At 44.8% G+C, this 13,712-nt stretch overlaps 1 protein-coding gene across 1 annotated transcript in view; it reads right to left on the bottom strand.

The window, feature by feature from the left end:
* Window positions 1-12,926, bottom strand: part of LOC104528990 (acetyl-CoA carboxylase-like) — a gene marked incomplete at its 3' end in the record, with an annotated part of 32,309 nt that extends 19,383 nt beyond the window's left edge. The window contains exons 1-2 of the mRNA XM_010173153.1: window positions 12,887-12,926; window positions 11,154-11,406 (exon numbers count right to left, since the gene is read on the bottom strand). Of these exons, the coding sequence (XP_010171455.1) occupies window positions 11,154-11,380 (227 nt within the window). The remainder of the gene's footprint in view (window positions 1-11,153; window positions 11,407-12,886) is intronic.
* Window positions 12,927-13,712: the final 786 nt, after the last annotated feature.

The following is a 13,712-nucleotide window of genomic DNA, read 5'->3' as shown; positions in this document are numbered from 1 at the left end:
AGCAATGTTTTCTGGCTTTGGTTAAACAAGCCTCTAAGCTCAGACTCCATAAAGAAATCTTATTTGAGAACCAGAGCCAATAAGTCTCCAGGTATAAATGAGAGACTCTGCTATCATTTTACAAGAATTTTCCACCATCCAGTCTTAAATATCTTCCTCAAAAGTTCTGAGAGCTAGAGGACACATTAATCACATTCCTTCTACAGGCAGTGAAAGCCAATTCTGTGTCTGACCAGCCCAGCCCTGTGCTTTGCCACCGTCCTTCTGTGTGGGAATGGGACAGTCGCTTCCCCTTCTGCTGCTTCAGCTTCCTCAGAAGCGACAGGTGGATAAATCAACCTTTGCTTCTGCAAGCACGACAGGATTTGATTCACCAAAATTTACAAAGCTGAAATTGTGAGAGGAAACTTAACAGATAAGCAAAGCCCTCCTGCTCTCACTGTGCATCCACCACAGTGCAGCATGGCCATGGCAACAGCAAGACACGCTGGATTTCAAAGCCCCCAAAGCTGTGGGGTTACCCCCCAGTTTGTCCATTTTCCTCTCTGTAATTAGCGTGCTTTTCTTAACAGGTTCGTTTCCCACAAACACACTGAAGCCCTTACCCTTGCCACCACGCAGGACTACAGAACCTCTCAGTAGGAAGGAGAGATGAATATTGGGAAGGTATTTAAAAAAACTACTCAATGCTTTGGAAAGACCCAAGTGCAACCGAGGAGGTGAGTGCACAGGAGCAGCTGGGTAACTGGCAGCATCTGTCCCCAGGAGCCATGCGGGCCCCACCGGCTGCCTTCAGCCATGGGAAACCCATCAGGAACCTCTGCCCTCAGCAGCTGCTGAAGTGCTGGTATCATTGAGCAACTCCACTGGGAAATGGCCTGGGATGCAGCAGAAAGGGACTGTTACTGCTGGGGGAGGGCACGAAAGGAAAACCAACCCAAGGACAAGCCAAGTTATGTACAATGTCTAGAGGTCTCCTTTTAAACACAGCCACCCAAGGCAGAAAGCTGTACCCCTGAGGTTCACTGCCCTGTTTGGGGTTTGGAGCATCCTGGCTTGAACAAGCTGCTGTTAGAGGTGTTTGGTGACAGCCTGAGAGGAAACACACAGATTCCCCCTCCCATTCCTCATAAATACATTATGGCCTCTGCACATTTACCCATCTGGAATGCAGACCCTCCTTCACTCTTCATCAGGAGCACACCAAGATCTGGAGCAGTATTTTGACTAAAGAATGTGCTGATGAAGGAAGCCTTGAACAAACTGTAGCAAGTATCTGGTTTAAATCCAGACTCTTCTCTTACCAATCTTTCCTAGAACGACCATGGTACTACCACAGACCACGCTGTGCTTTGCAGAACCTATTAACAGAACCTCTGCCTTCGTGCACACCATCTACTTTGGCTGTGACATCCTCCTGTGGCACAGCCCTGACTGTGTGAGGATTTCCAGAACAGCACTTGAAATTCAGACCCTGGGTTCAGCGTTAACACATCAATCTTTCTCTCCCACACCTGAGATATTCCCATGACAAAGGGCCATGCTGGTGACGAACTTCAAGTCACAGTGACAGAGACTTTGAAGTGACCCATGAAGCCAAGAGTGGGACAAGTAAAGGTAACAGGAAAAACAAGATCAATAGGGTGATGTTAAAGCCTGCTAAAAACCTGACACCTATCTCCCAGTGATATTCTGGGACACAGAAATGGCTGTACTCGGTCAGATCAAAGTGTGTCCAGTCTGGTCTGGTCTCAAAGAGCAGGTGCCAGCTGATACCCAGAGAAGGGCACACGGACAAGCTAAGTGTGCAGAGGTTCTTCCCCTGGGTACTTTCCCTCCTTCCAGGGAGGAGCACTTTCACAGACAGACACCACAACTGCATTTAAAACTTGTCCCTATCAGCAAGAGTTCACAAACTGCTCTGTGAGAATCTCAGCCCAAGAATTCAAGGACAGGAGCCAACAGGCAAGAAAAAGAAGAAAGGTGTGGTTAAGGTTGAATTTCTACTAAATTCATTTATTTAAAGAGAGTCAGAACCTATGTTATGGCAAGGAAAGAGCACAGTCCAACAAGTGAGACAGGTTTATTCATTGCAGGTTTATTCAGAGCAGTCTCAATAAAAATAGAAAAAAAAATATAAAAACTTTGGGGTCAGAAGCAGTGAACATGTATGAATATGAACTATCCTGCCAAGCTGAAATTACTACACACAAAGGTACTGCTGTGGATAAAGTATCAACAAAATCAGAGCTTCATCATCCAGAATAATGCACAAACACTTGGTTATAAGCAAGTAGAGTTCTGTTTAATTTGTGACAGTAAGCATACCAAGAACATCATGTTTATTTACTAATAACCACAGGCTGCACATTATCATCAAAACAGGAGAGATTTTTTTCTTTTTGCAGGGTAAGATGAGGTGGAAGTTGGGCAGCAAGGAAGAAAGAACAGCGAGCTCTAAACAAAACAGAACAAATGCTGAGTTAGTAACAGTCATCCCTGCTAATCACCAGGCCACAACTGCAGTGCTCTGTTACGTAGGAACTTGCAAAATGCTCATGGATCCTTCACTTCACAGAGGTTAGAAGTTGTGCACAATCTCAAACTTTAACACTGATTTCCCAACCAAGACATATTCTAGCAGCTTTCCTGCAGCCTGCGTGCACAGATACCCCCCAGTCACTGCTGAGGCTTCAGAGGATAAAATGAACATGGGGAAATAGCCGTATGCATTTCCAGTCCAGTGCCCAACTGCCTCAGCCCAAGACAAGGAAACAATCAGAGCTGTAATTCTTACCTTTGCAGCATGTGGTATCTCATTTCCTGACTCTGCTCTGCAGAATCCTCCATGCTGTCTCAGTGAAGGAATTAACAGATTTCAGGCTTGCTTACGACTCGGCTAGTGCAGCCGCTGCTAGTTTATTATTTTTTTTCAATATTGCAGCAAAAAAACCCAGCAGGAAAAATCTGCAAAGAGCCTCTTGCACTCATGCAGTTCTCCTTGAAGCAGTGGCATGTCCCAGATTGCTTCAATCTTTTAACCTTTGTCCCTGGCTTTTCACCACCCCTCTCTCTCAGTCACTCTTCCTATGACGCAGCATGCACAGCGAGGGGAGCAGCTTCCCTCTTCTGCATTCAGAGGAAAGCAGCTGATCAGGAAAGAGAGAAAATGATCTCCAGGTTACGTAATGTGGCTTAACACACAGCCCCGCCGCTGCAGCCCACACGACACGCCGTGTTCACAGCCAGGCTCAGCCCCAGCTCCTGCTCCCCATGTCGGGGGTCACACAAGGAAGCGGAGACCTCACGGCTTCCCCGCGCGCTCCGTCAGCATCCAGAGGAGCCCGGCACCGCGGGACTGTGCCGGGAGCAGGAGAGCATCTCCTCAGCAGTGAGCTGTGTGAGGGCAAAGGAGCAGCTACAGGGGCCAGGCAGCCCAAAGAATTCAATCAACACGTTGGATTTAATATCAGATCTTCAGAAGGGGTGGGGAGGTGACAAGGAAATTATTTCCAGGGCTGCAGAGAAGCAAGTCAGACGCACAGTTTGCACAGGCAGACGGAGCACAGCGGTGACGCTGACGTGAGACAAGAGATCACACTGGACACCAGCTTGGAAGCTGGGAGACCCTGGAGAAGTCACTTAAGTTTTCTGTGCCTCTGTTTCTCCACCTATAAAATGGAGATGTGGTCACTCTGAGTGCTATAAGAATAAATGTCCTCACAATATGCTACAGCACTGCAGGGTCCAACAGCATCAGTGGAGAAAGGAAGAATGTTTACTGAGTACAAACAAAAACATAAATTGCAAATCTGGGGGAAGGATAAGCAAGAGCAGTGACTGCAGTAACACAGTGGTGACCAAACCTGGACTGAACGAGACACAGCAACTGGATGACATTTTGAAATCTGAGGACATTTGGGTCTGTCCTAGTGTAGGGTCACATCCAGGTAGCACAGCTTTTATTTGATGCACGCACATTCCAAGAGTCTGAGCAAAGGCCATGCAATCACCAAGGGGGGCATCACTCAAAAAACAGAACAAGCACCCAGAGGAAAAGTGCCACATGAACACGATGACAGCGTGCAACCTTGAGCCCTGAAGGGCAAGGTGAGGTCACTGCAGGAGACCAGGAACTAAGAATAGTACAGGCAATGTGAGCGACGACCAACAGCAAGTGCCATGTGTCTGATAAAGTGCAGGCAAACAATTCTGAGCAGCTCCAATTTCTCCAGGCATTGTCAGCAGAAGGGTAAAGGGGACAGCGACACGCTGTGGCAGTGGAGAAGGCAGCCACAGTGGAAAGAAATCTCTTCACCAGACAGCAGAGACAAGAGATACCAGGGGAAGAACAGAGTTCAAACAAACAAACAAACCCCAGCAATATATATCTACCTAATAACTAAATGCCTCTCTCTCCTGTCAGCCTTTGTTCCTCTTTGAAGAGCTACACAAACTCCCCAACTATGAAGTACACCAGAAATTTCCCATTTAATTCATTTTAAAGCAGAGTATGTAAGAAAAAGCAACTTCTCTTGAAATATTTTCCAGCACCAGCTCCATCTTGAGAGGCCTCCTGCTGCACCACTGACACAGGGGTGGTACAGACCCCTGCTCCCAGCCCACCTGAGCAAACCTGGGGTCCCAGCCTCCCACACCCTAGCACACACAGCTCTGGCTGCGGAAGTCTGCTCTCCCAGCTTCTCCAGGCTCCTACTTCCCTTCATCTCTGCAGGGAGGATACCACAAACCCACCATTTCACCAGTTCCAAACAAGCCATCATAAGGGTAGAGAACCATGAACCTACAGACTCAGCTGGATAAAATCTGTGTCACTTTCTCTTCTGGTCATCTCTACACAAGACCAGCAAACCCCAACAGACATTCAGTGACTCTACTGGATATGTATTTCATGTAGCTAATGGCATATTCCATCATTTTCAAAATAAAATACTTGCACAATCTGTGGTTCCATTAGATTTCCTTTGCTTTTGATCCTGATTCGAGATTAAAATTTATACCCAGTATAACTGAACTTTCATTTTTCAGGCTTTGTGAAAACAGTTTCCCAAATATTTGCCTGTGGTCTGAAAAAACCCACCCACAGCCCTCAACCTAAACAGCTTCTGGCTGTTCTAGCTGCAAGGAAACAAATCCTACATGTACACACAGCTTGATGTTAGATGAGCAGCTTCAGCACTGCTTAAAAATATTCATCATGCCTTACCAGCTGAATTCACTGCTATGAAATCAACGGGCACCATTTGCTGCAACATCTCTACAAAAATACGCCAGACAAGGAGGTGTCACTCACACACGACACTCAAACACGCACACGCTCTACAAAGCTCATTTCTTAACCACAATACTGCTCAGAACCCAAATGGCAACTACCACATGAAAACCATCCCCCTCTTCAGAGCCCAGGCCTGCAGTGAGACACAAAAGGAAAGCCTGAGCACTTCTCTTCTGTTCCAGCCTCCCAGAAAAAAGCATTTGTTCCAGAGACGTACCTGACGCACATCGCAGCCAGGAGCCTGCACTGATCCCAGCACGGGAACATGCCAAGTGCTCGCCGTGACGTAGCGGTTGATTCCACAGGCTGTGATGCATTAGCTGGCTGCTGTGAAAGGCAGCCCTGAGGAGACTGCAGCACGTACACACACACACACACACACACACACACCCCTGGGAAAGGGAGGTTTATTTTTTTCCCCTCCAGATCAGGCCTGTAAAGGGTGTGTAAAGAAGGCAGCTCTCATCACCAGTTCAGGTTTATGTTTTGTGAATATCTAAGCACTGATGTGAACCTGTATCTGATCTGGGTGGCAAGGTTTACATCAGTTGAAGCATCCGTAAGATCTGCTCCAGTTTTAGATCTGCCCTTGCAACCTATTTCACAAAGAGGCAGAGAGAAAGAGCAACCAGGTATGTAGTCCAGCAAGCCACGCAGAGCTCTGCAGCTGGAGTAAAGGGTTCACTGTGTCTCAGGAAATAGGCCCTGGGAGGCAGCAAGCTGGACTTACTGAAAGACAGCTTTTGCCTGTGAGTTTAAAGAGACAGCACAGTTGGCTTGAATGGAGACACTGCTGGAAATCAGTGCTTCAACTTAGAAATAAATTTAAAAAAAAAAGAAACTCGACTCACCTCAGACAAAGGATTGAGCATAAGGATTTCAAGAAATTAAATAAAGCACATGGCACGAAAAACCAAACCCAGCCCTCTCCCTACCCCCCGGCCACATCACTTCCTTGCTAATGCAGATTTGGAACAGCCATTCAAGGCAGGTCTTCAGCCCAAAGCAGGAACTTCAGTTCCAAAACTTCAGAGCCCAAACTGGCACAAGCTTTGCTATTAGAATTATCAGATAAGCGAGCAAGTAGGAGACACTGGCACCACTGTGGTATTTCAGCCAGGTAACCTTTTCAAAATCTCCCTACAAATTACTGAATTTAGAGATGACATTTCCCATGTTCACTGAGGTCAAAGGGAGTAAAATATCTATTACATCAAAATAAGAAGAATGTTACTTTTGAGAGGTATGTAGATGAAAAGCCCTTTAAAGTGTATTTGTTCACTAAACAGGGCAGCTTCCTGAGAAGGAAAGAAGTTACAATTGACAGGTGATCAGTATAACCAGAAACAGCCAGGAACCCAAAACACCTTACAAGCTTCCTCTTTTCCAACAGATACAGGAGGAAACTCAACTTTCCACTCCAGGTGGATGAAGTTCGAAGTATTAATCACAACATCACTCCCTGGCAATAGGGAACTAAATCCTTTGTTTTTGGCAGGGGTTCCTTGAAGATGCACAGCTTTATTTCAATAACCTGCAGAAACATGCATCAGTATCACTTTCACTGATCTGTGGAGCCAAGAGCAATTGATCACAAGCAAAGGAAAATGTCTCAGCAAGCAGCGGGCAATTCCAGTTTCATGAACGACCTTCTGGTCTGTGAGATGCAAACCCATGAGTGGCCCTACACAAAAACCTCAGCAGCACCATGGCAACTGATAGCACAGGCAGCAGAGGAAGAGGAGGAGTCTTCAGCTCCAGCAGTGGCCCCGCAGAAAGCCTGGGGCGGGAAGGATCAGCTCAGCAAAGGAGAAATCCCTTTTGGTGCAGCTGGGCCAGTCTGGGACGCGGCAGTGAAAGCATCAGCCTTTAGTGCAGACACTAAAGCATACCTGCACTTCTGGGCACACAGGTGTACAGAACATTACAGCAGCACTTGTAATTTACAAGATCAACACCCTACAGTGCTATCTCCCAACCACAAACAGCTGGACTGGAAAGGAATTTTTTTTTAACTCAAAACAAGCTCAAAAGGATTCTTTATTTCTTTTAACACTCTGCGCAATCACTTTATCACTGGTTTCTAAGCAGGCACCCTGTCCTAGTGCCAGGCTGGCTGTACTCAACACACTGCTGTCCAGACTAACATCGAGGTGTTCTTCCAAAACTACTTTAAGAGATGATTAGTTCTTCTTAAGCATCTCAGTAATTTATTAAGACTATTCCTGAGAAGGCCAAGTACTGTTAGGTGCTGAGGGCTAAAGTCCCTGTGGGTTTAATATCAGAGGCAACAGCGGAGCTACTTCCAAAAATCTGGCTTTTAGTTGATGTGAGTGGATTGTCAGGTGACTTCGTACACCCATTTCATTGCTTATGGAACTACAGCCCTGATGGACAAACACCAGGAGACACGCAGGATTTATTCTCTTTTAAACAAGAATTTCATTCAAGATACCATCTTTGAAGCCAGGCATCACATTTAGCAATAGTCAAGGACAATTTCTTAAACAAAATGGACCCAAAGTACTTCTCAAGTAGCATTTCTAGAAAAGTTACTTAATCTACCACTAAAACTTCAGAAAGGAGCAGAGCAACTGCCTCACAGCTCACTACACAACGAGCAAAAACTGTATCCCAACGGGACTGCTGCCTTGGGCTGGAAATGTCTGAACCCAAAGACAACACAATGGTGTCTGGAAGCAAAGAGACTAAGAATGTTCAGTTTTATTATCTAAAAGTGCAAAATGCAACACAGAGTGAATTTTGTTGATGCAGACTGTACACAAGTAGGATATTTTCATTAAGAACACTTGTTTCCAGTGTTAGATGCTGTATCTAACAGAGCGAGGAGGGCATGTACATGACTTTTATTACTGATACTCTTTAAATAACAAACAACTACAAGAAAAGAATCAGAGCATTTTAACCTGCACGGTCACTCTCCCAACACACACTTTGTGTGAAGCGCTGATGTACCACACACCCATTTAAAGCTCATTATCAGAGCATGGCTTTCTCAATCCTACACAGCAGTAGCCAACTGGCACAATCAAAGGTCTTCATAGATCTCTAGTGGCACAGGAGCCTGTATTGTACAACCTGTCCCAGGAAGGCTGCCTTTAGCAACAGCATAAACACTTAACAAGATCAATAGGGTGATAGATGGGACGACACAGCACACACACTCTGCATGCTCAGATGAAGAAACATGAGTTGGCATCCAGACTGCCCATGGTTGGGTCAGGATGTATCGATTAGACGTCACGACCTCGTCAGATAAGGCTCTCAGCAATGTTTTCCAGCTCAGACAGAAGACCTGCAAACCTCAGGTACTGAACATGTGCCAAAGAATCTGCTGAAGCATCTGTGTTTCATGAACTGGGAACGTGATGTCGCTTTTTAGGGGGGTCTAAGAGCAAGAGAAAAGCAGCAATGCCTGTCACCACAGGAGAAGAGGCTCTCAGATAACCAGATGGGATGAGAGACACAACTGCCATGAGACTCTCATCGTGGCATCAGAGGCTCAAGCATCTTTCACAACAACAGTTCATTTGGCCTCTACTAGAATGAGTGTTTGCTATAAAATAGCACAAACGGGACAGTCCATAAGAGCTGATGACCAAGGAAGAGCATTGCTAATTATCAAAGTCATTTTGATATTGACATAGTGCTCCTCAGAGGGCTGAAAATCTGCTTGGGATGTCAAGATAAGAGCTGGAACAGCTGTTGCACATAAGGTGCAAACAATCACTGGCACTGAATATTATAGGATGGATTAGACAGTCTTACAGTCAACCTCCACAAAGCAAGAAAATGGAGTTTAAGAGGAGAAAGGAAGTTTTACTGCCTAAACTTCAGAGACCTAGGGTATGAGAGGGAAAAATGACTCAATCAGATCACAACCCTACTTTCCAGGCCTCCTGTGCTGTAAGAAGAAATCTCTTTTCTCTAGCTACCGGAGCAACAGACCTACTACCTGCCATGCTCTATGAAGGGGTAAAGGGTAATTCAGGTACATTCACAAACCCTTTTTCACCTGACTAAACTCTGGATTTTAGATAGAATTGTTCTCTGAGAAGGACTTCTCTGCAGCAAAGCCCCTCACCTCACACACAAGCTATCCTGTCTTTAGCTGACCAAAATTTCCTGGGTGAAACTAACCCACAAATGACAAGATTTTTGGCAACTTCTTCAAAAAGATATGCTCCCTTGGACCTGCACCTTGTTTAACCTGCTAGTCAAACCGCACAGAACTCCCCAGGAATTCATCTTTGTCGCTTCAGGAAGCGTTGTACCTTTCTGATTACCAAAAGGAAGCTGGAAGCAAGAATACCTGTGTTCCATTAATTCACTGTCACAGACTGACTTCAGGCAAGTTGTTGATCTTGTCTTTGTCTCAGTTTCTCCATCTGCAAACATTATTTGGAAATCTTTTGATGAAAGGGACTACCATCCTGGAAAACTCTTTCAATTCACCTTACTTTATCTTAGAAAAACAGCCCATAACGCTGTAACTTTTTTTATTTGAATTGGCATTTCTCTCCAATTTAACTGAAACTCAAGTACCCTCAACAGAGAGTGCCAAAGTAAGCAAGTTACAACAGAGGAGCTCAAGGTTGCACACCTATTGCATTATAGCTCTCTGGTACCAGGCACTGTCCTAGAAGTTGGTTGATTTTCTTGCTCTCCTATTGTCTCTTCCCACACTTAATGGTTATGTGTTCATCCAGCTTCTTCTGTTCCTGAAATATATACAGTTACAGGGCTAGATCTTTTCCTGCTTCAAAATCACCTTCTGTGCTGCCAAATTACTATAACTAGCAGTCACTGGAAAGGTCCCCTTTACATTTGCATCAAGATTTTATATCTGTTCTATTTATATCTGTTATATCTGTGTTTAGCCAGTGGCACTCCAGCTGGCTAAACACCTCCATCAGTATGGCCATCACAATTCTGTGAAGTATGGACCACGATCCCCCCCTCTGCCCCAGCCCAAACAGGCTGTTACTGTTTGTTTTCAGAGGTTGTCTCCCTGAAGTGAGAAAGGAACCACTAATAAAAGGACAGATTAGAATTCCTTCATGTGCACAAGCAAAGAAACCAGCAAAACAGAAGAACAAGATTAAAGGATTGGCTGGTCATAGAAATATCTACTGCTGGGCAATAAAAGACAGAAGTCTTTTTGGTACCAAGCATTTCTTCAAAAGCAACACAGTAAAGGTAGTGAGGGATTGTTCAGTAAAAACTACAGCAGGATTCAGGTGCTGCAAGCAGCAACTACACTGTTAAGCCTTGCCTTATCACCACTTTGCAGGACACCAATCTTTAACTATCAACAGAATTTTCTCTATCCAAACCAAAAAACATTGCAAGTGATACCAGTCATTGCTCTTACTCAGGAGTCCTGTCAATTCTCTGGCTACTTAGAAAGTAGAAAATCCCACAGAAAGACAAAATAAACAAATACTGTCCCTGTTCACAACAAACACGGGCCATCTAAAACACATACACAAGTGAAGACTTCAAAGATCTCAGTCAGCACATCTCCCCTTCCTGAAAGCCAGGACAAGAGACAGGCAGTGTAAGCAAGCCCCCCATAACACTCAACAGCAGGGACGTCCGAGAGGTGCTGAAAGACTTCAGGCACAGATATTCCATCAAACCCGATGGAAAACAGAAGGCTTTGATACAGATAAACATACAAGAGCTCACTTTGAAACAGAATGCTGGAAGATGTCTTGGCACAACAAAAACATCTGAGGCCAACCCTGGATATAAAGCTGAGTGTTTGGGTTATCTTTGGAACGGATGGGGGAGAAAGACTGAAGATGGAATGTGAGTACTATTTCATCCATACCTCATGTGGCTTGCCAGGCCGTCCTGAGCATTAGGAAGTCCTAGATCTGAGAGGGAATCTGAGCAGACAGAGACAGGCGACAAAGACCTCTCCTTCTCCTCTAGCAGATCAAGTTTCACCAAGGAGCTCATCTCATCTTCCGAGTTATCCTCTGACACAGAGCCAATAATAAAGCGAGAGTGAGGGTTCATCTCCAGGGGTTTACTGGGTTGGGAAGATTCTTCCATGGCTCCTAGAAACTGGGCTCTCAGCACTGTAAGGGGCAAAAGAAAGCAGAAAACCAAAAGCTGAGGTTAATACCCGCTACTGCAGGACAAAGAGGACACAGCAAGATTCACTGATAGGAAATGTGGTGTTAAAACATCACAGCTGAACCCAGACAGGAGTCCAGGATTAAGAATAGTTACTTCTGCTGTAATCATTGACTTTTCTGTTTGCACAAGGACTATGAGATCAAAGCAGGTGGTCATTCTGATCTGCTGCAGAACCTGCTAGTTTAGACTAAACTGCAGTACTCACTTAGAATTCAAAAAAAAAAAAATCACACACAAATGCATGACTAGAAATCAAAAACTGCTGTTTTACTATTTTTCTTTGGTTAGTCAGTTGGTTGGTGACGACATTTAAAACCTGACTGGACATGGTCCTGGGCAACCTGCTCTAGCTGACACTGCTTAAGCAGGGGATTGGACTAGATGATCTCCAGAGGCCTGTCCACCCTGAGCCATTCAGTGACTCTGGGATTGATGATTTGGATTTTAGCAGTATGTGAATGCCAGGACTCGTGCTGGGCACTGCACACAGCATTAGTTACTGCTATGCAAATAATGGATTTTGGATTTTCAGTCAAAACCACCCTTTTCCAAGGCCACGCCAGGTGCAAGACACATTCTCTCTCACATTTTTTCAGAAGACCTCATGTTTCTTAGGATTCTTTTAGGAATCTGAGCTGATATGCCAAACACTGGGGAGCAAATACAGCAGCCTGCCTAAGATCTGTTCAGCACACAAGCCCACCTCCAACTGAGGTCAACAGCAGACACTTGGGCAAGAGAAAAAGAATGGGCTGAACAAACACCTTACCTCCCCAAAATCTGATCTGTACTTCCCGCGCCAAGAGCTCAAGCACATCTCAAGCCAGAATTGCTGCCTTTGGGGTTAATGGCATGAAGAGTTTCAGCAAGTGGAACTGGAGCAGCAGAGGGAGTGGATGGTAAGGAATGATGGCAAGGGGACAGAAGCAAAACCTCCCCTTTTTGGCAACAGTGAACTGTCAGACTGGCTCAGCCATCTTCTGTAATTCACCCTGACCTTAAACCTCTGGGTCCCAGACCATCCATGTCAATTAGGGGATAGTATCTACTTTATGGTCATATATGGAAACTCAGTGGCACGATTTGCAATTGCCAAAGGAAAATACAAAAGTTCAGGTCTCCATTTTCCATTTTAAAAAAATCATTATGTAGAGAAGAATCTCTTAATATGGGGAACTGAGCATCAAAAAAACTCAGTGTTGTTCCAACAGGGAATGAATGCATGTTCTTCAAAATTAAAAAAAATAATAATAATTAGAATTGAGAAAAAGCATGACAGCTGGAGAAACCTCACAGCACAAAGACAGGTGGGATGAGGAACAAGCATTTAGCGTGCCCTGCTCTGCCAGACTGATGCACTTACACGATAATTACACACAGCTGGAAGTCACAGCATTATAGAATTAGAAACGCACTAACCTCTTGTTATTCTTGCAATCTGAGTAGTTACCCACTTCCAAAATGAACTGGAAAAGAAAAGAATCAACAAGTAAATATTATTATTATGAATACTCTGCGTGTGTTTTCCCAAATACAAAACTGGAATGAAAAAAAAAACCATGGATACAAAACAGACTGGAGAGCTTGCTCCAGGTCACAGAATAAACTGAACTGCAGCGCCCTCGTCAAGCCGGGGCACATCCTGCTGGTCCCTCGTTCCGGCAGCTTCGAGCCATGTGTGAGCCACATCCCATCATCCCACACGTGGTTCAGTTTTTTTTCTAAATGAAACTACACTTTGTGTCAGGGCCATCTACTTATGTCAAACTTTTTGCTCTGTCAGCTTCTGAATCTGGTGGCCGGTTTCAGCTGAAATTCATGGTCAGGAGTAAATCCCAACAATAATCAGAAATCTCATTAAAAACTGATGGCTGGAAGACACAGCTGACACCATATTTTTACACAAAAAAAATCCAACAGTTTACCTGTAAAACCAACTGTGATACAGCAATACAGACAAGGAGGAGATGAGGGGACATTTATCTCAGGGTCCCATTCTCCCAAGAGGTACCTCACTATGCAGAAAGGACTCTTTTGATACCCTGAACTCTCATGTCACATTGACATCCTAAACTGGTGGCAAAAGCTCGTCAGTCCTGCTAATTATAGCCATGTTATGCCAAGTACAGGGATGCAGCATAATTGGTTTGATAGGAACATGCCAGCTTTCATCCGGTACACAAGCAAAACTGGACCATGTCACAACACAAATAGGACACGATCATAGTTTTAATTAGAGCACAAA

Source organism: Antrostomus carolinensis, unplaced genomic scaffold (genome assembly GCF_000700745.2).
Source record: "Antrostomus carolinensis isolate BGI_N321 unplaced genomic scaffold, ASM70074v2 scaffold21748, whole genome shotgun sequence".
NCBI classification, from domain to species: domain Eukaryota; kingdom Metazoa; phylum Chordata; class Aves; order Caprimulgiformes; family Caprimulgidae; genus Antrostomus; species Antrostomus carolinensis.
The sequence above is the reverse complement of the archived record's forward strand: the minus strand, read 5'-3'. Positions and strand labels throughout refer to the sequence as shown.